This window comes from Salmo salar, chromosome 18, assembly GCF_965601325.2.
Source record: "Salmo salar chromosome 18, fSalSal1, whole genome shotgun sequence".
In the NCBI taxonomy this organism is placed as follows: Eukaryota; Metazoa; Chordata; class Actinopteri; order Salmoniformes; family Salmonidae; genus Salmo; species Salmo salar.
Window position 1 is genome coordinate 81,093,545 of NC_138308.1, and position 26,947 is coordinate 81,120,491.

At 42.4% G+C, this 26,947-nt stretch overlaps 2 protein-coding genes and 1 long non-coding RNA gene across 8 annotated transcripts; 1 reads left to right on the forward strand and 2 right to left on the reverse strand.

The window, feature by feature from the left end:
- On the reverse strand, positions 1–15,776 carry LOC106577797 (uncharacterized). Of its 6 annotated transcripts, XM_014156149.3 has the most exons (9): positions 12,177–12,693; positions 8,971–9,096; positions 8,489–8,691; positions 8,155–8,253; positions 7,911–8,006; positions 7,200–7,434; positions 6,225–7,077; positions 815–896; positions 1–734 (listed from the first exon to the last, which is right to left on the reverse strand). In XM_014156149.3, the coding sequence occupies exons 3-8, from the start codon at positions 8,624–8,626 to the stop codon at positions 869–871; spliced, it is 1,449 nt and encodes a 482-aa protein (XP_014011624.2). In that variant the 5' UTR covers positions 8,627–8,691; positions 8,971–9,096; positions 12,177–12,693; the 3' UTR covers positions 1–734; positions 815–868. The 6 variants fall into 6 exon arrangements, with proteins under 6 accessions (XP_014011624.2, XP_045557370.1, XP_014011622.2 ...); XM_045701414.2 differs by lacking the exons at positions 8,971–9,096; positions 12,177–12,693 and adding an exon at positions 15,607–15,776; XM_014156147.3 differs by lacking the exon at positions 8,971–9,096 and having other exon boundaries at positions 1–713.
- LOC106577798 (cell death inducing DFFA like effector b) lies at positions 14,579–19,632 on the forward strand. Its single transcript, XM_014156153.3, has 5 exons — positions 14,579–14,745; positions 15,663–15,786; positions 16,428–16,586; positions 17,007–17,197; positions 19,254–19,632. The coding sequence occupies exons 1-5, from the start codon at positions 14,720–14,722 to the stop codon at positions 19,393–19,395; spliced, it is 642 nt and encodes a 213-aa protein (XP_014011628.1). The 5' UTR covers positions 14,579–14,719; the 3' UTR covers positions 19,396–19,632.
- Positions 18,853–26,226, reverse strand: LOC145861769 (uncharacterized). The gene is made up of 2 exons (XR_014381417.1): positions 25,756–26,226; positions 18,853–21,382 (listed from the first exon to the last, which is right to left on the reverse strand). It is a non-coding gene; the product is annotated as an uncharacterized LOC145861769 (long non-coding RNA).
- Positions 26,227–26,947: the final 721 nt, after the last annotated feature.

Genomic DNA, 26,947 nt, shown 5'->3' on the forward strand with positions numbered 1-26,947 from the left:
TAGTGAATACAACATTTATTATACTATACACAACTACATTGTAGTTCTTCACACTAAGACATTGGATGTGTGAAAAATAACTACATTATTTGGCAGATGCATCAATTTCCCTTTGATTCATTATTTGCTGTTTGAAGATCCTGCATCTAGTTATTAGAAAGGGACAATTGAACTCTAATTATAGATAATAGCCAAACTAATTAGCAAAACTCTTTTCTCCAACTAATTTGTGCAAGTTGTTGCCTCAGTTATCAATGTGTCAACATATTTCTATCACCCCTAAAAGAAAACGTGTTGGCCAATTGAACTAGTATTACAGGACACAGGTAGGGAAGTTTTGGTGACAGGTCAATCCTTCTGACTTCACAATAAAAGTCACCCAGGTTTTTAAAAAAAATGCTTATTCCAAAGTGATTCAGATACAAAGAAAATGTAAACTATGCTGGTCAGTCACTATTAAATATTTTCTTACGTGGATGGTGAAATGATTTTGCCGTGTCTAGCAAACAGACCATATAAATTGGCATGACGGCACAAACAGCTGGGACCAGGCTAGAAATGATTTTGCCATAGACCTGTGAATTATTGAGCGTCATCTGTGTCCGTTGCCGTGAGACGGCAGGTGGCGTCGGGCCATGCCGGGCTTAAAGAACTCCCTGAGTGTCGGGCACTTAGGTGTTGTGCTTGGACCTGTAGGAAGGCTTCACAAACACCTGGGGGAGACAGAGCACAGACTGCAGGGGTTTCAGGAACTATAGATGCACGAGGGCAAACAAGGTTAATAATAAAAGTTGCTTCCCAAGGCTCTACTTACACTGCCTTTGAAATTCTCTGTCGCTTCATCCTCTATCAAATGACATCCTCCGTGTCACCGGTTACTGGAGAAGTTAACATTTCTAGATGGAAACGAGATGGGGACACGTAAGGCTTGGAATAACACGGTAATAGCTGGGCAACGATAACGTACTCACTTAAACATAGAATTGTGAGTACATGCATGCAGAAATGATCAATGCACAGTTCCTGGAGGTGTAAACAGCGATGAGTAAAAGTTCTACATTTCTGTTAATACTGGACATTTACAATATCAATGTTATGGCACTATGCATTTTTAGATTTGTTTTTTTTTCAGTCGCTTCGGTGCAATTTTCACAAGTAGGTGGTCACAACTTAGTACAAACCTCAACAGATCATCAAAACGGCAGTTTCAAAACGCTAAGCACATTTTCAATTGACTAAGTACAACACAATCATAGGTCACTATTTTACCAAACACTGTTTCAGCTAGAAATACATGTCCCACATTGCAATACAGGTTTATATAAAGTGATTGCCTTTCACAATGCAATGTTCACACTAATTTTAATATGATTCTGTTATGTTAAAATACATTTTACTCTTACTTAATCCGACTGCTCTTAATTGATAATCACTTAACCGTTTGGTAAACCTACAGGTTTGTCTACTACAGATTGAGAACTACATAATGAAAAGGTATGTTTGTGAAGTAGAAACTTAGAGTGTACAAAACATTAGGAACACCTTCCTAATATTGAATTGCACCCCTTATTGCCCTCAGAACAGCTTCAATTTGTCAGGGCATGGACTACAATGTGTCAAAAGCATTCCTGATACACATAGAAAACTGTTGAGTGTGAAAAACCCAGTAGCGTTGCAGTTCTTGACACAAACCGGTGCACCTGGCACCTACTACCATACCCTGTTCAAAAGCACCTACATCTTTTCTGAATGTCACACACACACAATCCATGGCTCGATTGTCTCAAGGCTTCTTTAACCTGCCTCCTCCCCTTCATCCACACTGATTGAATTGACATCAATAAGGGATCAAAGCTTCACCTGGTAAGCCGGTCATGAAAATAGCAGGTGTTTCTAATGTTTTGTACACATTAGGAACACATCCCCATGAGCATGCCACCCTCCTTCAGGCCATGGATGAGATATGCAATGACATTAATCCAGACCTACAGAATGTCAGGCTTGGATTCGCCGTGCCAAAAGGTTTATCCCCAGGTGCATGAACAATAAGGACATTACTGTGATGTCAATGAGAACCTAAAGTATGACCAAAATTCAAGACAGGCTTGATGCAAACTAGTGGCCTGCTAAACATTGTTTCTTCCATTTGATTACAGTAGTATTTTTTGGGGTACTTTATTCAGATCCCCATTAGCTACTACTAAAGCAGCAGCTACTCTTCCTGGGGTCCACACAAAACAAGATACAGAACATTAACAGACAAGTGCATCACAAGGACAGAATTACATACATTTAAAATACACTTTCATAATCATGTGATTCAGATGCTACTGAATGCAAGTGCAACACACGAAAACAAAAATACAATAAAAGGTGCGTTGCAAAGAGGCTGATACTTTTTTGCTAAATGTCCCTGACGTGAATAAAGCTACCTTGTTTCCTATAGGACCGCTTGTAATGGGTATCCTGGGGTATGGACTTTTTACAGTTACCACCCGCAATGGGTTTCTTACGGTAACATGTAATCTCTTAAACTTGTAGGCCTTTTGTTAGTTACCATGAGGTAAAATGCAACTTTCATAAATATCCAAGACAGTTACACTTACGTCAGTTCATAGAATGAATAGAACTTTTATCATACAGGGCTTCACCTAATGTCCTTCACCCCCATTCAGCTCATAAAATAAAATTAACTAAACTAATCAGACATACAGGCTTCACTTCGCTTCCTTCACCCCTGCTCATAATGAGCTACATTCCTTGAGCCTTGTTACAGTCCACCGCCCATGAAGGGTTATCTGAGGTACAGTGTAACGTGTTACAGTCCACCGCCCATGAAGGGTTATCTGAGGTACAGTGTAACGTGTTACAGTCCACCGCCCATGAAGGGTTATCTGAGGTACAGTGTAACGTGTTACAGTCCACCGCCCATGAAGGGTTATCTGAGGTACAGTGTAACGTGTTACAGTCCACCGCCCATGAAGGGTTATCTGAGGTACAGTGTAACGTGTTACAGTCCACCGCCCATGAAGGGTTATCTGAGGTACAGTGTAACGTGTTACAGTCCACCGCCCATGAAGGGTTATCTGAGGTACAGTGTAACGTGTTACAGTCCACCGCCCATGAAGGGTTATCTGAGGTATTGTGCTAGGCCTTGAACCTGCTCATGAAATTAACAAGATCCCTGTGAATCAGTTGGAGCCGCATGGCTCCTGCTCATATAAACTGAACCAGATGGGAGTTACACCTAAGGTCCTTGGCTCCCGCGGAGGCTTTCACCTCAGCCACCGTGGTCAGTTAACAGAGGTGAACGCAGAAACCTTGAATAGAGTGGAGTTTCCTCGCTCCTCCCGCTAAAGTTTCAACTTAATGGTTTCCACCTCACCAACTTGTCTTACATTACCACCTTCATTCCACCCCAGTATCGCCCCCCAGTCACACACGGAATCACCCAAAGGACAAAGTTACATAAATGGAAATAAGAACACACTTTCATATAGTTCAGCCTAACTAACATTCCATACATCAATAATACTATGCTCTACCAGGCAGGCCCTGCTATTCTGTCACTGCACCAAGGTACTTTAAACAAGCTGAGAGATTCTCACATCACCTAGTCAGTAAGCAGAGTAGAGTACCATATCATACGGAGCATGGAGAAAAAAAAAATACATAAACATGAGTACTTGTATTTATTCAGGGGAGCCCAATTGAGACTAGTGTCTCATTTGCAATTGTGCCCCGAGGACAAAAATGTAATTAAAAAAACACATTACATCAGGCTATTTTAACAAGTTATAATAGTCAATTAAAACAATTGTACACGTAGTAAACTCACTTAACAACAGTTTTAAACTGCCCTATCGATCCCAGGCTCTCACACAACCGACCGTGACCAGAATTGAAATTTGGAGAAAAGTTTGGTAAAATCTCAACAACAAAAAAGTTTGTGGAGACAAGTGGGACCTCAAAGAATTAACCAACCCTGCGGACGGGTTTGGTATCTCATATTTAAACAGGGAAGTGAGATCATTTAGAAGCGGGTGGAGCAGAGCTTTGTAAACAAGGAAAGAGTAATGAAGTGATCTACGGGACTTTAGTGAGGTCCTGCCGACCTTCTGACACACGTTGCATTGATGAGTATTGTATTAAAAAAAACCTCACCTGTAATAAAGCGAAGGGCGCTATGGTAGACGGCATTCGATGGTTTAAGAGTAGTGGCTGCTGCATTCTGGTAAATGGTGTCACCGTAGTCAAGAACTGGCAGAGAAGATGACTGTACAATATGCTTCCTGCTGTTCATGGAGAGGCACAATCCATTTCTAAAAACAAGCCCCTTTAAATCTTAGCTCTTTAAGTAGCTCATCTGTACATTTTTTGTTTTTAAACGTTAGATATTTATCAATCCAGACGCCCAGATATTTATAGGCGGAACCCACTTGATGATAGAGCCATCCAAAGAGTGAATGTGTAGACCAGAAATGTTTCAGTGACTAAGAGACCATATTTCGTTTTCCCGCATTAAGTCCCAAGTTTTAAATCAACAAGGGCTTTCTGTAATGCAACAACATCAGGTTGCAGCTCTATCATAGCTTGATACAAGTCAGTGCATTGGCATATATAACCGTATCGTCTGCATTCAGATGAATATGACAGGATTTAATACATAAACCAATATTATTAATATAAAAATGTAAAGAGAACAGGTCCCTATACCAACCATGCGGTAATAGAGGAAACTGAAGTACTTACTCTGAGGCTTTGCTTACAATTGCTTTCTCGAAGCAGGTCCCGATATCCTAATTCCAAGGGCACATCTTATCTTTAACCCAAGCACCAGAAGTGCTCGGAAGGGAGATGCTACCAGCTATTTAGGTCAGAGGCAATGTGCAGTTTTATAAAAAATGTTAAGCTAATTTTGCAGCTTGCTTGAGTGATTAGAGATGGCAGGGAGTTCCATGCCATCATGGCTCTATATACAGTACTACTGGGCATTGCCTTGAGTTCGTTTTAGCTTTAGGGACAGTGAAGAGAGCTCTGGTTGACTGCTCTTGTGGAATATTAATGTTTGTCAGAGCTGTATGTTAGTTGATTGAATAGACAGTTTGGAGTTCAACACATTAATATTTCTAACAAAACGAGAAATGGTGCAGACAATCGCTCCTCTACTTTAAGGCAGTAAAGCTCAACATGCATTTTGTTGACATTAGCGCTGTGGTACACCTATGTTGTAATGATATCTGAACAATACATCCGTTTTTTTTCGTCAACGGTCGTGAAAGATGTCTTCAATCACACTTGTAGCATATTACATTCAAAGGTCAATTTTGAAACATATGTCTTGCAGTTTTTGATATTGAATTAACTGGTAGTTACAATAACTCAATTGAGAAGAGATCATAGTGTTGTGTTTTGGCAATGTTCAAGGTATTTCACAGTAAATGTATATTTTGGATTAAAGGTGCAACACATAGGATCTTTTATAATTTTGGCATTGTAATTTCAGAAAAAGTCCATAATATATCTGCAGTAATAGTGGAATGACAGTGTTTCTCAGTACTACTTACCCGCCAGTGTTGTGATTGGCTGTGATATTCGCTTTTTGATTTCTCCCGAAGCGGCATCTGTTGTCAAATTGGGAAATCCGTTTTGACTTTGTGGCTGTTATATAGTGGAAATCTGGTCAAGCGGCCAATGTAGAAATCACTCTGTAATTTCCTGGTTGCTAAAATTCTACAAGGTTTGCTCAATTTCAGTGTTTTGAACGCTGCCAAGTACTGTTACAATTCACCTAGCTTCCACATAGGGGAGAGATTCAAGGTGTGGCACCTTTAATGGTTGTGTGGTGAAAGTTGTCTTCAAAATGAACGTAGAATGACGTTTTGAATATGAGACTTTCTGCGTTACAAGTGTTACCAGTTTGGAGTTTTGTACTAAGCCTTTTGAAAAGTCACAACATACTTGTGAAAATAGCATAAAAGCAATAAAAAAATTTAAAACTGTAGTACTAGTGGGTATTTGACTAGCCTGATTGCTCGATCTGTTGCTACTTTAAACAATTACACAGTTGTTTGCCATCATGCCACTTACATGTATGGGATGATGAACATATGGAACGATGAATGAACATCATTTTACTATAGAAAGCACAGCCAGATCTGGAAACCATGCTAGAATAGGAAAGTATCCTTGGTTGTTTAAATCAGCACCTGTATTTCTCTTACTCTTTGTCAGCTGATGCTGGAAGCTCCATATCTAGGGTCAATGACCTGTCACTCAACTTCCGTTGCCGGGTCGAAGGAAGCCGACATGCCGTTATCACCAGCAACTTTGGCCTTTTGTTCTGTCCCCATGGAGAGCTCCCTTCCCCTGCTGTTGGTGTCCCGTTGCTGCAGGAAGGAGGTTGTGACCTCATAAGAGCAGTGATGTCTGTTGAAGTCAGTCGGGGGATGAGCACCATGGGTTTGTTGAGCAGACAGGATGTGATGTAAGAATAGAGGCGATGGTCTTCCGGAACCTTGAGGTTTGCGATCCCCAACTGGACCAAACGGTCCCTAAGAAGGTCTCTCTCAGTCTCTCCATCTCTACCGCTCGTCATATCCTCCTCTTCATCTCTAACAAACCCCCCCCCACGCCCACTCCTGAGCACTCTTTTACTCCCTCTGTCTCTCACATTCCTCTTCCTTCCTCTTCTCATGACCATGATCTCCTCGTCCTCTTCGGATTCCTCTTCTCTGCTTTTGACCCATGTATATTTTGACCTCTCCGTTGACTCAGCGTCCTCCTCCACATCTCTTGAAACCGATTGGATATTAACATCTTCCTGGAAAGTTCTTGCCCTCTTATTGGCTGAAGCCATGACTGGAAGGTCTTCGTTACAAATCCCGCCAATCACAGGTGCGACAGACGATGACAAGTTTGTCTGTCTGTAATCAGTTAATGGGGTTAAAGACAGAGGGCTTGGGGTGGAAACCGAGGCAGGCTTAGATCTTGATTGGACGCTTTGCTGCACTCTTCCAGAGGGAGGAAGAGACAGTGATGAGAGGAGGTAGTCGCCCATACACGGAGGGAGAGAAGCTGATAGGAGGTAACAAAAGAGATGAGGTTAGCCGATATGTTAAACATCTATCCCAGGCGTTGTGAAATCTGGCTGGCGACTGCAATGTAGTCGGCCTGGAACGCGCCCTATGTAGACCCACCTGCAGAATCCAGGTGTCCCAGGCAGATCTGGTGCTGGAGCAGGGTCCTCAGGAGCTGGGGTTGGGAGGCAGCCTGCGCACACTCCTCCAGGACAGGAGGGGCAGCAGTGAGCCACGACACCGTCTGAGCCAGGTTGGGCACTGGGAGAAGCTGGTCCAGTCTGAGCAAGAACTCCCACAGCAGTTTCTCCAGCTCCTGGTCAAACTGAGGCCCATACTCTGACGGAAACTCCACCTGTAAGGGGTAGACGAGAGGGGGACAGAGAATTTGAGTTCCTCAGTGGATGTAGCCTTGCACGACCATAGCAAAACAGAATGTAAGCTTGCGAGTCCAGGATGGTCGTATTAGGCTACAGTGAATGGTCTATAATTAAGATAACTTTATTGTTCAATTGCACACAAGGTCCAACCAAAATGTTACTCCCTGTTTTAACCCAACCCCTCTAAAAAGACACACATACGGTGTTTTGGGGGGAGAGGTGTGGGGGGCTGCCACACTGGGTGCCCGGGGAGCTGTTGTTGTGGGAGTTAAGTGCCTTGCTCAAGGGCACAACAGTAGACAATGCAATCTAGGATTTGATACTAGCAACCCTCCGGTTGGCCAGCTCACTTCCTGACTGATATTTTCGGTCGGACCCGGGATTCGACAGGGCAGCCCTCCTGTTGCCCCGAAAAGCTGCTGAGTCAAACAAAACAAAGCCACAGTCTGACCTTGTAGAATAGTTCTCTCTCTGTGGGGTCTTTCAGAAAGCTTTCAACCAGGTCCCGGAGGTTGGTCACTGCTGTTTCAATCTTCACATCCTTTTTCTGAAACATAGGCATGCAAAGACATCACTTACAGCAAACATACTGTATTTCTCACAAAATCATTCCTTGGGTACAAAGCAGTGAAGTGATGAAAGACCATTGAAATACCACACCCGTCTTGCAGTACAGAGAACTGACTGTCACTCACCAGGGCAGAGGACGTGGTGGGGGCACGGATCCTTTCCAGCTGGGGAAGAATAACCGCTGGATCTGGTGGGTCTGAGCCATTGCACAGCTCTAAGATCAGCTACAAATGACCAGAGACATGATAATTAAGGACTGAACAGTCTGACCGTGGAAGCACATATAGGGTAATATTCATTAAGTCGCAACATAGCAACAGAAAACTAAATTGAGATTTTCTTATCGGACAAGTTCAGGTTTTCAATCATTTGGTGCCAAATGAATGCAACCTATTTTTACTACAACACAAAGACTTATGGCCATGGGTCAACAATATCATCCTCCACACACACACACACCCGTGATCTCAGCCCCAGAGCCAGCTTGGCCTGGTGTCTAGAAGTGAGCAGGCCAGGGACAGTCTCACAGCAGGATGTCACAAACTCCTCCAGCGTCCCATAATGCATCACATCGCGTTGCTTCATCACCTTCCACATGGCAGCAGAGACCAGCCGGATGGGAGGGGCCAGGAGGCGTAGGGAAGAGAAGGAAAGGAAGATGTCTGAGGGGAGAGAGAGAGGAGAGTAACGCTGAGCGAATAGTGCCTTTTGAGGTCGGTTCGCTTTGATAAAATAATCTTTAAATTAAAAGTCCCATGACGGAAGTGACATCCCATTACTGCCTATCACTTATTCACATTCATATTTCAGTTGTTGTGTATATTACATTGGTTTTATTTGCAGACTTTATTTAATTCCAAGTCATCATCTCTATTGAGCTGCTGCCTATGCTGTCTGACAAATCCCTATTTGAGTAGTTCTTCAAAGTAAATAAGGCATACCTTTATAACTATCAATCACCTAGATCATGTATTTCCAGGTAAAGACACCTCGAAGCAACTGCTCTCTATCCCTCTCGATCGCACATTCTTCTGTCTCTTCTCTCTCCTTGTCTGCCCCACACTAACCTAACGTAGCAGGCATAAAAGAGAAACATACCGGAGTAGGCGTGCAAGGGATTGTCATTGTAGTTCATTTAATGCAGAAAACGTGGTAATTATGTAGAATATTGGCCTGTTGGAAACTACAACTCCCTACTAAATCGCACAGTTCAGGCTTGATCTGATTTATCTCTACAGAAACTGCAATGTGCACATTGAGCTCACAGAAAAAGAAAAAACTATTCTAATAATTGAACCGAAATCAGTCAATTAGTTGTTTAAAAAACAAAAAATAACTGACATTTCGGTTAATCGCTCAGTACTAGAAGAGTGACTGGGTGTTAGCCTTTTTCGAGCGTCGTGTTTAAATCATATAAGTGACTTTGTTGAGATTCAGAATCAATTTCAGATAATTTTGGATGATTTGGACATGATGCACAAAAAAAAAAAGCTAATATTGGTCCCATGACTTGAATGAGATTTGTAACACAAATGCTATAACGTTAGCATGTGGAAACAGTGCCAGACATTGTCCATCGATATCCTCTTTTACAATCCGAGTGTGAAATAGTTACACTCATCTCTATCATGTAGGCTCAGCAATTCCAAACAGTCCCATTACAAGTCAGAATGTTGAACAAACTTAAATTCCACTTACTTTACCTATTGTCTGCCAATTTTGTCCCTATGCCAGAGGTAATCTGATAGAACATATCCACAGGGAAGTATCATCAACCTGACCTTCAGTACACTGGTCTGTATATCAGTTTTTATTTCCGGTTTTTGTTTTCAATACTGAAGCAATTGACAAACACTTGCACAATATGGCCAAGCCTAACCGAACCACATACCGAATGGCAAACACTTCCAGCTGATTGCGAGGAAACGTGCTTCAGTCGACTAGGTTTGGTGACATATCAACTAGAGGTCGACCGATTAAGCGGAATGGCCCGATTAATTAGGGCCGATTTCAAGTTTTCATAACAATTGGTAATCTGCATTTTTGGACACCGATCATGGCCGATTACAGTGCACTCCACGAGGAGACTGCGTGGCAGGCTGACTACCTGTTATGCGAGTGCAGCAAGGAGCCAAGGTAAGGTGCTAGCTAGCATTAAACGTATCTTATAAAAAACTATCAATCTTAACATAATCACTAGTTAACTACACATGGTTGATGATATTACTAGTTTATCTAGCTTGTCCTGCATTGCATATAATCGATGCGGTGCCTGTTAATTGATCATTGAATCACAGCATACTTCGCCAAACGGGTGATTTAACAAGCGCATTCGTGAAAAAAAGCACTGTCGATGCACCAATGTGTACCTAACCATAAACATCAACGCCTTTCTTAAAATCAATACACAGAAGTATATATTTTTTTAAACCTGCATATTTAGTTAAAAGAAATTCATGTTAGCAGGCAATATTAAACTAGGAAAATTGTGTCACTTCTCTTGCGTTCATTGCACGCAGAGTCAGGGTATATGCAACAGCTTGGGCCGCCTGGCTCGTTGTGAACTAATTTGCCAGATTTTTACGTAATTATGACATAACATTGAAGGTTGTGCAATGTACAGCAATATTTAGACTTATGGATACCACCCGTTAGATAAAATACGGAACGGTTCCGTATTTCACTGAAAGAATAAACGTTTTGTTTTGTAAATGAGTTTCCGGATTTGACCATATTAATGACCTAAGGCTCATATTTCTGTATGTTATTATATTATAATTAAGTCTGTGATTTGATAGAGAAGTCGGACTGTGCGGTGGTAGGCAGCAGCAGGCTCGTAAGCATTAATTCAAACAGCACTTTACTGCGTTTGCCAGCAGCTCTTTGCAATGCTTCAAGCATTGCGCTGTTTATGACTTCAAGCCTATCAACGCCCAAGATTAGGTGGGCAATACTAAAGTAACTATTAGAACATCCAATAGTCAAAGGTATATGAAATGGTATAGAGAGAAATAGTCCTATAATAACTACAACCTAAAACTTCTTACCTGGGAATATTGAAGACTCATGTTAAAAGAAACCACCAGCTTTCATATGTTCTCATGTTCTGAGCAAGGAACTTAAACGTTAGCTTTCTTACATGGCACATATTGCACTTTTACTTTCTTTTCCAACACTTTACTTTTGGATTATTTAAACCAAATTTAACGCATTTCATTATTTATTTGAGACTAAATACATTTTATTGATGTATTATATTAAGTTAAAATAAGTGTTCATTGTTCATTCAATATTGTTGTAATTGTCATTATTACAAATATATATATATATATATATATATATATATATATATATATATAAATATAAAAATCGGCATCGGCTTTTTTTGGTCCTCCAATAAATCGGCATCAGCGTTGAAAAATCATAATCGGTCGACCTCTAATATCGACTATTGTTTACATATTGTGCATCACGTGCAATGCATCAAGAGATTGAAAATACAAGCGACAGAACCTATCGGCACCGCAAAAAGTCAAGTAAACACTTTCCTGTGGATACCCCATCTCCACCTCCTACCGCCAAAAGCACCAACATGTACAACCGGTAAAGTAAGTGGAAATATCATTTTATTCAACATTCTGGCTTTTAGAGACTATTGCGTCTTTTTTACGGTGGATTCCCTCATACTGAAAATCCATGGAGTAACCATGGTAACAGTGCTGTTTTAAAGGGGAAGGAACCAATATGTAATTTTTGTAAACTATCCATTTAAGATGGTTAGGGTGTAATTCATCTTCCTACTTTACTTCAAATTCAAGTAGTTGTAAGCAACCATTTTCTACAAGCCCTTATAATTATATAATGGTTGGTAAAGACACCAGAATGTATTGACTGGCTGTAAAACTAAGTAAACTGTCAATGGCACTTTGCTTTTACTAACACTGTGACTAGCCGTATTGTTTTAGGAGACTACTGTACTGATATAGCTAGCTAGGGGCAACCATCAGCTTGTTTGTTTTGGGCTGGCTAACCCGCAATAGCTACCTACTGTTTCTTTGCAGTTAATGATTGCTTCTCCTAGTGTTAGCTCACGAGCTGTAAATGCAAAGAGAAAACTGTTGGAAACCAAATAGACTAAAGTAATTACCCATTTCAGATGACTTCTTAGTTGCCATATTGTCCCGTCCGAATTGAGGTCGATTTTTATACTTAGAATGGCTAGCTAGCTTTAGCTCACTTCCCAAGCCAACTTTGTAGACAACTTTGTAGCTAGCTAGGCTAACAAAGCGTTTCTTCTGAGATTGCTGGATAAGTTAACGACAAGGCTACAATAAGTGCTTATCTAGCAATACAAACAGAAAAGATGCAACTCTCGAGGTTGCTATTCTGTATATATTACACTGACTTTGATCATAAGAGTTTATTAACGTTAGGATTAAAAGCACGCTGGGTTCGCCCGCCTTCTCTTCTTCAGGATTGGGTTGGCAGATCGCATCCAACTTAAGGTGCATACATCGCCACCTACTGTACTGGAGTGTGCGACCAGTCATGGCCTAACTACATGAAATTCTCCTCATTAGTCCTGTTCCTCTAATAAAGTGAAATAGAGCCCTTAAACACACTTCCTTCCTTCAAATCTAAATGTTTCCCTTCTCAGGCTCTAGGACCCGAGAGGGTGATATGGCTGGTGACAATACTCCATGCAACTCCTCCGCCGAGAAGTCTTTCAGTTCAGTCCCGGGAACCGCTCTGCCGCATCCACAATGATATCTATTTTCTGGAATTTCCTCTCCACCTTGGTAGTGCCATTAATCACCATAGCTATGAAGGCCACACAGTCCACCTTCTTAACATATGGGTCCTGCTGGTGAAAGGCAACCCCTGCAGCAAAGGCCTATCCACCACCATGACACCATGGACTCTTTAGGAGTACCATTTGAACACTAAACAGCCGCTGCATATGAAATGCTTTGGGAAACCCGGACTTTGGCCAAATTCTCTTCTACCCTGGTCAGGCATTCCAAAGAAGCTTTATGGTTCCCACCACAATTGCAACATGTTACATTTTCATCACTTTTAAAATTGTTCCATATCTCAGCTTCTCCCTTCTACAAACACTTGATTGAAACATGTTCAAAAGCTTTACAGTGATCACACTGCATTGGTCTTGGGGTAAATGCTCGGCCCTGTAGTTTATATACCACAACTGCACTTGAGTAGGGAGACTCCATATCAAAAAACAAAAATACAGAGACTTGACCCCACCCCTCTCTCACACACACACACACACCACACACACACACACACACACACACACTTCATCCGACGTGCGTCAATCACTCCAGGAATATTTTTCCTCTCCGTAACAGACTTCCCACGTGACGCCAGGTATTACCCCCTTAGCGGTGCGGTGTTCCGAAGATACGTCAAACACACGACACGTCAAACTTCTCAATTCGGGTAAGACGCAACACACGTTCCTTCTGATCCTCAGAAATACAAGAAATCTAAACAAGCCAGCCTCTCGTAATTCTCACAGCCTTCAATTTACCCAGCACTTTCTCCACCAGTTTGGATATCTCAAATGGATTATTCAAGATTGGTAATCCTATCCGCTTCTCCTCATTAATAACCCATAGTGCTACAAGATAAGAAGGAACATTCTCAGCACTGTACGCTACTCCTTGATTCAAAATCCACATCAGCTTCCGCCATCTCTTTCTCCAAAACCACATTTTCCCCGCCTTCTCTACTTGCTGGATGTGACGTCTGAATGAATATATAATCAAAGATTTTATAACTAAACCAAGACAGACCACAGTCTGTTGTTTCCAATGGGAACAGATGAGTCATAGTGGGCAGAACAAGCAAGGAGGTGGGCAGAGCCAAACACGAGCTAGCGAGATCCTATTGGCCCGTTCTAGCCAATATCTGCATATTTCCGTTAGGGAACGCCTACTTTGCTCTCCTAAACAACGCAATTTTTAAAAACTTTGGCATAGGCTAAAGTCTACAAAACGTAGTCCACTCTCTTCATAACAGATTCTAGTTTTGGGAACAGAAAACAGTATTGAGATCAAATGTTTCATTGATGAGAACATTTGTAGAATGTAGGCCAAAATCCATCTCGTTCCATCTTCTCCCACTGCCCGCCAGTGAGCTTCCTCTCACTACCATATTTGCTAGTGACTGGAAACTCCAAGCGGAGGCTTCATATTTATACATCCAGTGAAATATCTGTCTCATTGTTCTGTGGTATAATCTTCATGATTACCTTAATAACTTCACTGATAAGTTAAAACAAAAGTCTGTGCTGATATCATGTAAAAAATGTTCCAACTGTAGATTGAATGCCATGGCGCAGTCAATGATATAGGCCAGTGTTATTCTGTCTGTCTGTCTGTCTGTCTGTCTGTCTGTCTGTCTGTCTGTCTGTCTGTCTGTCTGTCTGTCTGTCTGTCTGTCTGTCTGTCTGTCTCATTTCAGTTCTCACTCGCTCTCTCTCACACACGCACAGAGAACTTTGCCCTATGTGTCTGTATCTGATTCATCAGGGCAAAGTCTGTCCTAAAGAATTAGCTGGGTCAGACACATTCAGAATCAGAGTCGACATAGCACCAACGCTACCACAACAACACAAGGAAAAACAGGAGGTAAAGAAGAGAGAGAAGGAAAGAAAGGGAGTGGGATATGGAGTCAACAGCATCATTAATAAAGCAAGTACACTTACTTCCTAATAGCTGTGTCCCCCACACATTTTGTGTACATCTTTCAATCAATTGTTCTATATCTGAGTTCTCTAATAATACTGTATCACTGTACTTGTAAAGGTGTACGCTGTTGAGAGCCAAGAGATTTGTCAAGAAGGCACAATGGCAACAAACCACTAAGAAATATATATAATTGTGTGCTTTAATTGAAGTTGGACTGGCAGTTAGAATAGTAATGGTTTTCTAGACTTGTTTCCACCCTCTGTTGTCAAACAGACACTGTCTCCACCAGATGAAGCTAGGATTGATCTGTCTCTGTCTTCCAATCAGTCTCAATCTCTTTTTGTATCCCTCTCAGCCCACACCGCGGCCCTTAAAGCACATTGTACCTCAGCTAATCTCGGTTAACCCAGAACTCAAATCTTGCGCAATTTAGTCAGATCCTCAATGACATAGTCTGTCCACGAGATACTATACCTCAGCAGCACTAGTAAATATTACAGGACACCTTAGAAAAACATAGCATCATATCTAGTTAACATCTAAACATAGAGATACAGTTGTATCAGTGTATCTGTTCTGCACTATAATATTATGGTAGCTTTCCTAGGCCAAATTAAATTATGTGCAGTACAAATGTGTTATCTATGGACTAGGGAATAGGTAGAAGTTGTCCCAAACCACTGATACAGGGTCAGGTTGTACATCCTCTTCATGGTTCAGGTTAAGACTGGTGTGTGGGGTAAACTGATCCAAGAACAGGGCAACTTCTAGCTTGGTTTAGATCTGTTAGCGTGACAAATGACAATGACTGTAGGCATTGGTTAGAGAGCATAAACAGATCAGACCAGGTTTGGCAAATTCTACCTCAAGCTGGCAGTATTTGGCCTTGTGAACATCTTCTTCCTCCTTTTCCTCCACAGGTCTGTGACCAGGCGGGTGTGGTCGTTGGCCCCGGCCCCCCAGAGACCATTCAGGGTGTGTTCCTATGACAGGGGCACCAGGAGGGGCGTCACAGCAGCTACCCTGGAGGAGCTGAGAGAGAGGGTGAGAGAGAGAAAGACATGATGAAAATGAAAAAAAATGAAAAAAAGCTAAATGAAAAGGGGTTATTATAAGTAAGGCCAGGAATTTTTCCGGACCATCTGACTTTACCAGTAAAAGCTCTGGGCTCTAATTATAAGGGGTTTTCCCTAGTTACCACAGCCACAAAGTCAAAATGGACTATATCGTAAAAATGTATGAAAACAAAAAGTAGCTTTTTGGTCTTAATTTAAGGTTAGGGTTAGGCATAAGGTTAGCAGTGTGGTTAAGGTTAGGGTTCAGGTAAGGGTTAGGTTTCAAATACAATTTTAAGAAGAGAAATTTAAGAAATTGGGGGGCGTTTATGACTTTATGTCTGTGGTAACTAGTGACGACCCAAGCAAGGCCAGATCTGGGACAATAATAGATGCCATTTAGCAGACACTTTTATCCAAAGCGACTTACAGTCATGCATGCACTTATTTTACCTATGGGTGGTCCCAGGAATCAAACCCACTACCCAGGCGTTACACGTGCCATGCTCTACCAACTGAGCTACAAAGAACCACGGAGTGAATGCCAAAGGAGAATGTAATTGTGCCTACAAAATACCCACACTGTGTCTGTCTGTCCTCTGAACATGTCTCTCTGTGCTGCTTCCCCAGGTGTGTCAGGCCCTGATGCTGTGCCTGTCCAGTCTGGCTGTGGTGCTAGTGTGTGAGGAGGACGGGACAGTGGTGGACTCTGAAGACTTCCTGATGTATCTGCCCGACAACACCGTCCTCATGGCCCTGGAACCTGGACAGACATGGAAACCTCCTCCGGTAGGTTTGACACTGTCTGTTTCTGTCGTGATCTGGACATGTACATGAGAATTTGTTTCGTCTGACCTGTGTTAGTGATTGGACAGTATGTGCAGGTATATACACCCATGTCAGCTGCCAAGTGAGATGAGTAGGGCCCTGAGTTTTTCCTCTAGGCCTATCACATGACCTGAGCCCGTATCCACAAAGCATCTCAGAGTAGTAGTGCTGATCTAGGATCTGTCCATATAATGTTATTCATTCTGATCTGAAACGCAAAGCTCATCCTGGATCAGCACTTCTACTCTGAGTCGCTATGTGGATATGGGCCCTGATCAGGAAAATATTAAATGCCCAGAGTTTTTCCTGGTACGGTTACATGGTGACACCGACCATGTCGCTGTCTCTCATCTCGCCCCATATCTTACTCTAACCCCACAGGGTGCAGTGCTCTCCAAAGCCCAGGACCCTAACCAGCCACGGACAGGAAAAGACATAGCCCGCGTGACCTTTGACCTGTACCGGCAGAACCCCAAGGACGTGTTTGGCTCCCTGAACGTGAAGGGCACCTTCTCAGGCCGGTACTCCGTCAGCGCTGACTTCCAATGTCTGGGGCCCAAAAAAGTCCTCAGGTAAGTGGAGAGGAAGGGGATGGGAGGACGTCTCCAGCCTGCTGGGATGTACCGTTGCATTTGGAAAATATTCAGACCCCTTGACTTTGTACACATTTTGTTACGTTACAGCCTTATTCTGAAATTGATAAAAAAAAATCCTCATTAATCTACACACAATACCCCATAACGACAAAGTAAAAAACGTTTTGAAATTTTAGCAAATTCATTAAAAATAAAAAAACAGAAATACCTTATTTACATAAGTATTCAGGACCTTTGCTAAGAGACTCAAAGGTGCATCCTGTTTCCATTGATCATCCTTGAGATGTTTCTACAACTTGATTGGAGCACCTGTGGTAAATTCAATTGATTGGACATGATTTGGAAAGGCAAACACCTGTCTATATGCATGTCAGAGAAAGAACCAAGCCATGAGGTCGAAGGAATTGTCCGTAGAGCTCAGAGACAGGACTGTGTCGACGAACAGATCTGGGGAAAGCGTACCAAAACATTTCTGCAGCATTTAAGGTCCCCAAGAACTCAGTGGCCTCCATCATTCTCAAATGGCAGAAGTTTGGAACGACCAAGACTCTTCCTAGAGCTGGCCGCCCAGCCAAACTGAGCAATCGGGGGAGAGTTTGCCAAAAGGCACCTAAAGGACTCTCAGATGAGAAACAAGATACTCTGGTGTGATGAAACCAATATTGAACTCTTTGGCCTGAATGCCAAGCATCACATCTGAGGGAAACCTGGCACCATCCCTACAGTGAATAATGGTGGTGGCAGCATCATGCTGTGGGTATGTTTGTCAGTGGCAGGGACTGGGACTGGGAGAAAAGATGAACGGAGAAAAGTACAGAGAGATCCTTGATGAAAATCTGCTCCAGAGTGCTCAGGACCTTAGACTGGGGCAAAGGTTCACCTTCCAACAGGACAACAACTCTAAGCACACAGCCAAGACAACGCAGGAGTGGCTTCGGGACAAGTCTCTGAATGTCCTTGAGTGGCCCAGCTAGAGCCCAGACTTGAACCCAATCGAACATCTCTGGAAAGACCTGAAAATAGCTGTGCAGCGACACTCCCCATCCAACCTGACAGAGCTTGAGAGGATCTGCAGAGAAGAATGGGAGAAACTCCCCAAATATAGGTGTGCCAAGCTTGTAGCGTCATACCCAAGAAGACTTGAGGCTGTAATTGCTGGCAAAGGTGCTTCAACAAAGTACTGAGTAAAGGGTCTGAATACTTAAGTAAATGTGATATTTCAGTTTAATTTGATAAATTAGCTAAAATAAAAATAAAACGGTTAATGCTTTGTCATTATGGGGTATTGTATGTAGATTGATGAGGGGGAAAACTATTCAATCCATTTTAGAATAAGGCTGTAATGTAACAAAATGTGGAAAAAGAGAAGTGGTCTGAATACTTTCCGAATGCACTGTATCTGTAACAATGGTAATTCTACCCTCTCTCTCTCTCTCTCTCTCTCTCTCTCTCTCTCTCTCTCCTACTTCCCGTCACTGTCTCTCGCACTCACTCCCTCTCTCTCTCTCGCTCTCCTGCTTCCTGTCTCTCACTCTCTCTCTCCCTTCCCTCTGAATTTTTTGTTTAACCTTTATTTAACCAGGCAAGACAGTTAAGAACAAATTATTATTTACAATGACGGCCTACCCCAATTCAATTTAAGGGCTTTATTGGCACGGGAAACATGTTTACATTGCCAAAGCAAGTGAAATAAATAATAAACAAAAGTGAAATGAACAATAAAAAAATTAACAGTAAACATTGCAGTCACAAAAGTTTCAAAAGAATATATAAAAGGGAAAATAAATAAACATAAATATGTTTGTTTTTCGCTGGTTGCCCTTTTCTTGTGGTAACAGGTCACAAATCTTGCTGCTGTGAAATTACATGTTGAAACTTGAAAGCCTATCTTAACCTGATACCTGTTTGAGGTGACAATCTCTCTCTCTTTCCCACTTCCTGTCACTCTCTCTCTCACTTACTCTCTCTCTCCCACTTACCGTCTCTCACTCTCTCTCTCCCTTCTCTCTCTCTCTCTCTCTCTCTCCCTCAGAGAGGTCCTCCGCATGGCCTCCACCCTCCTCCAGATGGCAGGTCACATGTTGATCACCTCAGCCAATCTGATCAAGCGGATAATCGAGGGAGCAGAGTTCTGGCAGCCTCAGAGGGTGGAGGCCGCAGAGTACTGGAACTAAGGCAGTACTGGGACCGACCGCTCTCTAATGACCAAATCATTCCTAACTTGAGTGTATGTTTATGATTGAGTTATGCAAGGTTGTGAGTTGTGATCAAACAGGAGGATAATTACACATTGTTTAGATTTTTTATAAGGTTAGTTCTAAAATAGGACTTATCTTTCGCTAACAATTCTGAGAATGTACCACGACGTCCACAAATGCAAGCAATTCATTAAAAAAACTGAGTATGCATTATTTTTCACTTTCTTCGTAGTTTCTAATCAAGGTCTCATCTTGTGTTTAATAAATGCTTTCAGTTGCTACATCCACTCAGTCCACTGTCAGAGACACCCACTTGCAGAACAAGGAGAAACAGTCTGTTCATTCATAAAAGGGTATGAGAAAACCTGACCAGCACTTGAGGAACCAATACGATTTAACATGAGCCTTTAGTTACTGTACCTTTAATTAGGCTATAGATTAGTTCATTACTTTCTTATTCATGACAAGACCACACAAGATCTTCCAAAAGACAAGGAAATAGACTGCATAAGCAGTGTATGAGGTCAGATAGTGAATATACTGAGTAACATTACCAACAACATTATCAAATATTAAACTGGTACCAACCGGTTACTCAACCCTGCACCTTAGAGGCTGCTGCCCTATATACATAGACATGGAATCACTGGTCACTTTAATAATGTTTACATACTGCTTTACTAATTTCATATGTATATACTCTATTCTATTCTAATGTATTTTAATCAATGCCACTCCAATATTGCTCGTCCTAATATTTATATATTTCTTAATTCCATTCTTTTACTTTTAGATTTGTCTATTGTTGTGAATTGTTAGATACTACTGCACTGTTGGAGCTAAAAACGCAAGCATTTCGCAACACCCGCAATAACATCTGCTAAATATGTGTATGTGACCAATAAAATATGATTGGATTTGATCCATTCTGTTTAAACAACGGTTGCATCCCAATAATCTTTCTCCCGAAGTGGGCAGTTGTTCACTTCCCTTCATGGATTTGAAAGAAAATGACTGGCACTCCAACTACATCAATCCAATGCTTTTCATTTTGTGGGGAGTAGCGAACGCTTCAGGAGGAAGGAGAGATTATTGGAACGCACTCATGGACATATGCTGTCACTGGTCTGGTAGTTTCCCCAATTCTTTACACGCTGAACATATCAAACAAGGAACATCAAAACTTCCAAGCACAAACCTGTGACAGAGCTTGAAACATGAATTGACATTTGAATTAAGAACTATGTGAACAGGAAGTTAGTAGTGCTAAAATTATAGCAGACTGTAGAACTTCATCATAAACATAATCAACAGCTTGTAACATACAACAAAATGCTGTCTTATTTGTGACAACTCCTAACATGTAGCCTAACAGTCCATTTTCAGCACCCTCCAGGCCTCTCCAGTAACATTATAGCAGGGGAGAGTCTCAATACTCATGGCTTCCTTTTCCATCGTCACCGCAAACAGCTAAAAGGTTAAGATAGGCTTTCAAGTTTCAACATTCAATTGCGCCTGTTAGGTCATGCCAGATCAGTGCTCGCGAAGGAGAGAACAAAACAAGGAGAGTATGCCTCTTTACACTATTGAGATGTACCCCAAGTCTGTCCCAGTGGTCACTTCTGCTTCCCCCCATTCACAAAAGTTTCCACGCACCTGCTCCCTCCTCCTCCCTACCAGTTTTCATGGGCTTTGTCTTGGGTTTCTAGGTTTTGCCCTATGGCTGTGGGGGGCGCCACTGAGCGCAGAGGAAGTGGAGGGCTTTGGGGCCCTGCAAGAAAATAAACTCCTTACTGAGGCAAGGCACCGCCAATACCTTCTCCTTCTCCTCTTTCTCCTTTTTGTCTTTCTCCTTCTCCTGCGTCTGGTTTGGTCCGCACATCTCGCTGCATGCCTCACAGATCTCCTCTGTATCCCAGCTGATCCTGTAGTGCAGCCGCTGGACCATGAACCACACCCTGACCTAACATAAAGACAAGAAAATATTCCATTGGTTGTTTTCACCAAAATGTGCTTTTTGTTATTAAAGCTTGTCAATGAAACTAATTACAGGACATCAAGTACAACAAACAACATACAGAATATATAGAGGAGTGTTTGTTCTATTAGTTCTGGTTCATTAATATTATTATACCGGTTTCGCCTATTTGCTGAAATAATGCAAATTCTGTGAGATGAGGTCTAGGAGGATGCAAACGTGCATGATGGTAAAGGGCCATGGGCCACACCCTCTCATACAATGGCATGCCAATTGTCCACATGGTGGCGCTATATCAAGCGATTGAAAATGCAAACTTGAAAGCTCACGCCCCTCACCTCGTTTGAGCTAGAGTTCTGAAATTCTGTATATGGGTATATATGGCAAAGAAAAAATTTGCCTCAAGGAACCACAAAGTCCGCCATAATGGATCTTTCGCAATTTAGATTTTTTTTTTTTTTACAACACTACTTGAACCAAATGACCAAACTGCAAAAAACGTAATACGTGGCATCTATGGACAAAGGTCTCTCAACACAATATTTTCCAGGCTTGTACCAAAAACAACATGGACGCTATTGACCAATAAACACTCATGTGGTCTCGTACATAAATCACTATAATCAGTCACAAATATTTGTATTGTAACAACGCTTGGTACACATTTTGCAAACACTGTCAAGACTAAACATATGCAAGCACCTTAATATCGACCACACGGTGGCGCTATAACGGCACATTTGTATATCTCTTGATCTGTTTGACTCAGACTGATAAAATTTGGCCCACACGTTCAGGGATATGAGTCTAGATAGCCTGTAAAGTATGGTTAAGTGTGGCCAAGTATGGTTAATAAGTATGGTTAAGTTTGGCCCTTTACCATCATGCACGTTTGCATCCTCCCAGGCCTTATTATCTCACAGGAATTTGGATTATTTCAGTAAATTGGCGGAACCGGTATAATAATATTAATGAACCAGAACAAATACAATAGGGTTTCACCAGCTTCACTCCTGAACCCCTAATAACACCTTCATTGTGTATTGTACATCCGGCAGTAGCCTATATTACATTCTATATTCTTCATAGTAGGAGTTCGGTGGTGACCAGAAGAAAACAGGCAGCAGAGAGATGAACAAGCATCTAGATCCAGCTGTTGGAGCTAAGCTCACAGAGAAGAAAACCGAGTTAGCTCCAGCCCTAACATACAGATCAGCCACCCCAATTTATTTATTTTTTATTTTACCGTTATTTAACTAGGCAAGTCAGTTAAGAACAAATTCTTATTTTCAATGACAGCCTAGGAACAGTGGGTTAACTGCCTTGTTCAGGGGCAGAACGGCAGATTTTTACCTTGTCAGCTCAGGGATTCGATCTTGTAACCTTTCGGTTACTAGTCCAACGCTCTAACTAGGCTACCTGCCGCCCCAATACCAACACCACCATACCCGACCTCCATCCCTGGCCCAGATCCCTTCCCTCCCTCAGGGCCTGCTGTGGGAAGCGAGTAGGGCATTCACTCCTAGTTGACTTCGAGATAGCGTGGGCAAACTACCAACGCGTGGTCCTTGCTCAGCATCTTTCCATTAGCAGCTTTTTCCAGAAGCCATTAGGGGTCAGCAGCCATGTATCAGGGCAACCACTCCTCTATATATTCTGTATGCTTTTGTATGTGATGTCCTGTAATTAGTTTAATTGACAAGCTTTAATAACACAAAGCACATTTTGTTGAAAACAACAAATGAAATATCTTTATATCTTTATGTTAGGTCAGGGTGTGGTTCATGGTCCAGCGGCTGCACTACGGGATCAGCTGGGATACAGAGGAGATCTGCGAGGCACGCAGTGAGATGTGCGGACCAAACCAGATGCAGGAGAAGGGGAAAGACAAAAAGGAGAAAGAGGAGAAGGAGAAGGTATTGGAGGTGCCTCAGTAAGGAGGATGACGGGAGTAACAGGAGGGAACATTCACCCGTCTCTTTTCTTACAGGGCCCCAAAGCCCTCCACTTCCTCCGCGCTCAGTGGCGCCCCCCACAGCCACAAGGTAAGACCTAGAAAACCGAAACAAACCCATGAAAACAATGTCAAACCCCACATGCTCTATCAGGTCTCTCATTTAGATATTTGGCGGCGCTTTGATCATAACAAGAAGACTTCGAAGGAGGAGCTCCATCGTCTGCAGGCCCTCACCAGGCTCCACATGAAGTACATCTGCAAGTGGTTCTGTAACCGACGCTTTTTGCTCGCGCTTTCCACTGGGTCAAGGCCGACCCAGAGGAGAACGGCCAATCACAGCCCAATGGCCTCCTTTCATCACAAACACAGCTCATTCAGCATCTGACACAACCAGCACCACCACAACGTGACTGCATGGACAGACCACCACCGAAGAAGAAAAGGGTCTCCCAGGCAGATGATGTCGACATCATAAGCAGGAGCTGCAACGGTAACCATGACAACCCTGCTAACACCACCCACCAGATTAGGTCAAGCTTGGAGGGGAAGGAAGTAGAGAAAGAACCACCTGAAGTACAGAAGAAGAAGAAAACACAAGACCAGAGCTGGAGTTAAGAGATGCAAAAAGAACAGCAGGAATTCCTCAAAGGACAAACTGAAGGAGGAGCGGAAAGAGGTGGGGATCACAACATTCATAAACAACCCACGGAGAAGAACAAGCTTTCAAAATGGGCCTGTGGCCAAGAACAAGACCATGGCCCAGTTGGAGATCCTGAGACAGAAGCAGACTGGCTCTTGTGGAAGGTTCTCACCAAGTGGTTCGGAGACACACGTTACCACCTCAAGCAGGACATGGAGTGCTGGATGACTGGGGAGGAGAGCCTGAAAGTCCTGGCACAGATCAGGGAGAAGCAGAGGCTCCGGGAGAGGGACCAGTTGATGACTGGAGACAGATCCATCAGAGTCCACCATGCTGTCATTGTGTCCCGTGACTCGTAGTGCTAATGGGGAGGCTGGTAGGGAGGAGGAGGAAGCAGGGGGGTGGAAACTTGTGGATGGGGTGAAGCAGAAGTGACCGCTGGGACAGATTTGGGGAACATCTCAATAGTCTAAAGAGGCTTCCTCTTTGTTTCGTTATCTCCTTCGTAAGCACTGATCTGGCATGACCTAACAGATGAAATTACATGTTGAAACTTGGAAGCCTAACTTAACCTTTTATCTGTTTGCGGTGTGTAGTGGATATTTTAAGCAATAATGAGGAGAGACCAGGTTAATCACCAATCAGGATATTAACTTTATTCAAATAACTTATCGATTAGGGGGCTGGTCACAATACACACCAAAGCGAATAGAGCGAGAGCCATCTGATTCTGAGTTGGGGCTTGCCTTTTATAGCCTACCTTGTTACATTTTCTTCATCCACCACAACTGTCTCACTGTGTCGAACCAACTGATTGTCTTCTGTGTTCTCGTACTAAGAACTGTTTATTCTTAGAATAGAGGATAAGAAGAGAGTTGTTCGGAACAGAAATACCTCTTTCCGAACATGCAAGTTTCAGACTTACAGGGGTCGGGGTAAGAACACGAGATGGGCACAGCCGTGGTGGATTTGGAGACAGAGTTAGGTGACAACAGCATCTTACACAACCTGAGTAACAGGATTGTACATACCTATCATTTAAAGTAATGCTAATACTAATTCCCCCCCCCACACACACACATTCCCCTCTCAAGGGACTATGTTCCTTTCAGGAAAAATTATGAACAGTAGCATGGCAAATCTTACTAACATTTGTTGCAGAGTATATAAAAATAGGGAATCAAACCCCTTGTAATGTCTGTCATAGAGAGGGGACCAAAGCGCAGCATGTTTAGTGCTCATAATGAATATTTATTAAACTCAGAATACTAAAGACAAAATAACACCCGAACAGCCAACAGTTAACTAAACAGAAAATAACTACCCACAAACACAAGTGGAAAAAAAAACCCTACTTAAATATGATCTCCAATTAGAGACAACGAGGACCAGCTGCCTCTAATTGGAGATCATCCCAAAAAACAACAACATAGAAATATAAAACTAGAACTAAACATAGAAATAGAAAACATAGAAAAACACAAAACACCCCCTGTCACGCCCTGACCTACTCTACCATAGAAAATAACATCTTACTATGGTCAGGACGTGACACCCCTTCAATGTCGAGTACCTTATTTCCATGTAAGATTCCTCCGTTAGGAAACTGAGTTTACAACCTTTTTTCCTCAAAACATACTTGCACATGTTTAATCATACAGAATAATACATTGTTGAGGAAAATACAGAAATAAGAAACAGAAATTAGAAATGCTCCCCAAGTAACAGGAGAACAATGTTTAGAGCAGTACAGTAACTTACCATATCGTCATCGCAGCCCATCAGAGTCAGCTTGTTCTGTGGGAAAGGGGTATTTAGCATTCTTATAGGTCTACCCATCAAAATCTAATGGGGGGCCAGCCCAGTAGTTCTGTGTGCCCGCCCCCTCATGTACATCAATGCGAGTGGCGTTACCGTGACTGGGGGAAGCCAGTTTCTGCCATGAGTTTCACCATCCTAAAAATATGAATTCTTACTTCCCATTTCCTTTCTTTCCCACTTTCTTTGTTACTTTCACTAACTACATATCTGTTTACTTTAACTCAGAAACCCTCTTAATCACCATCACCCAATACATTTCTCTTCCCCTTAAACTTTCCAAACAATTTCCCTCTACAATCTTTACTATGCTCTACCTCTGTCTTTCCGTCTAACGTTACTTTACCAGGTAAACAAAAAGTTTCATTATTTACAAAATCGACCACTCCCCCTTTGACACATGGTACTGGCCATGTGCCAAATTAGCAAGGCAGGGAAAAAAAGAATGTGGCAGAGTTGGTAGCCCAGCCGGGCCCATCCACAGTTTCTGCACACTGTCTTTTTTTACACAGTCTCTTCCACTTCCTCAACTCGGCAGGACCTACAGAGGATTGCAAGTCTGAAATGTCAGCGGGGGAGAAGAGATTCATAATAGGAAGTGAAACCATCTGCAACACAGGAGAATCAGCAGACAGAGCTGCTGCTTTGGCTGCCAAATCAGCCATTGTGTTGCCCTTGGAGACGGGATCAAAATAGTTAGTATGAGCCAAACATTTACATAAAGAATAGCTTTAAATAGGTTATCAACAAGTTTCGAGCGAGAAATAGTTTTCCCAGAGGACGTGAGGAACCCACGCTGTTTCCACAATGTACCAAAATCATTCACTACCCCAAATGCATACCGGTTATCAGTGTAGATAGTAACTAACTTATCTTTCACCAGTATACAAGCTCTTGTGAGTGCAAAAAGTAATGCAGCCTGCGCTGAGAGATGTGATGGCAATTTAGCACTTTCAAGTGTGGTTGCCACTGTTGTTACAGCATGTTCTCAGACCTCTGAGCGGAGCCATCTACAAAGATTTCCAAATCAGCGTTCTGCGAAGGGACATCAGTCAAATCTGACCTTGGTTTAGATACAAGCTCCACCAGAGCTGTGCAGTTGTGGGTTTCTTCGTCTTCGATTGAGCACAGTGCA

Excerpts from the sequence above, each read along its gene's own strand:
- LOC106577797 (XM_014156147.3), bottom strand. The coding sequence starts at position 12,204 with ATGGCAACTAAGAAGTCATCTGAAATGG. Across the intron at positions 8,254-8,488 it reads CTCTGGGGCTGAGATCACGG|CTGATCTTAGAGCTGTGCAA; the intron begins GTGTGTGTGTGT and ends GGTCATTTGTAG. Across the intron at positions 897-6,224 it reads CCAGCATCAGCTGACAAAGA|AAATGTTAACTTCTCCAGTA; the intron begins GTAAGAGAAATA and ends GTTTCCATCTAG.
- LOC106577798 (XM_014156153.3), top strand. The coding sequence starts at position 14,720 with ATGGAGTCAACAGCATCATTAATAAA. Across the intron at positions 14,746-15,662 it reads TCAACAGCATCATTAATAAA|GTCTGTGACCAGGCGGGTGT; the intron begins GCAAGTACACTT and ends TTTCCTCCACAG. Across the intron at positions 17,198-19,253 it reads GGGCCCAAAAAAGTCCTCAG|AGAGGTCCTCCGCATGGCCT; the intron begins GTAAGTGGAGAG and ends TCTCTCCCTCAG.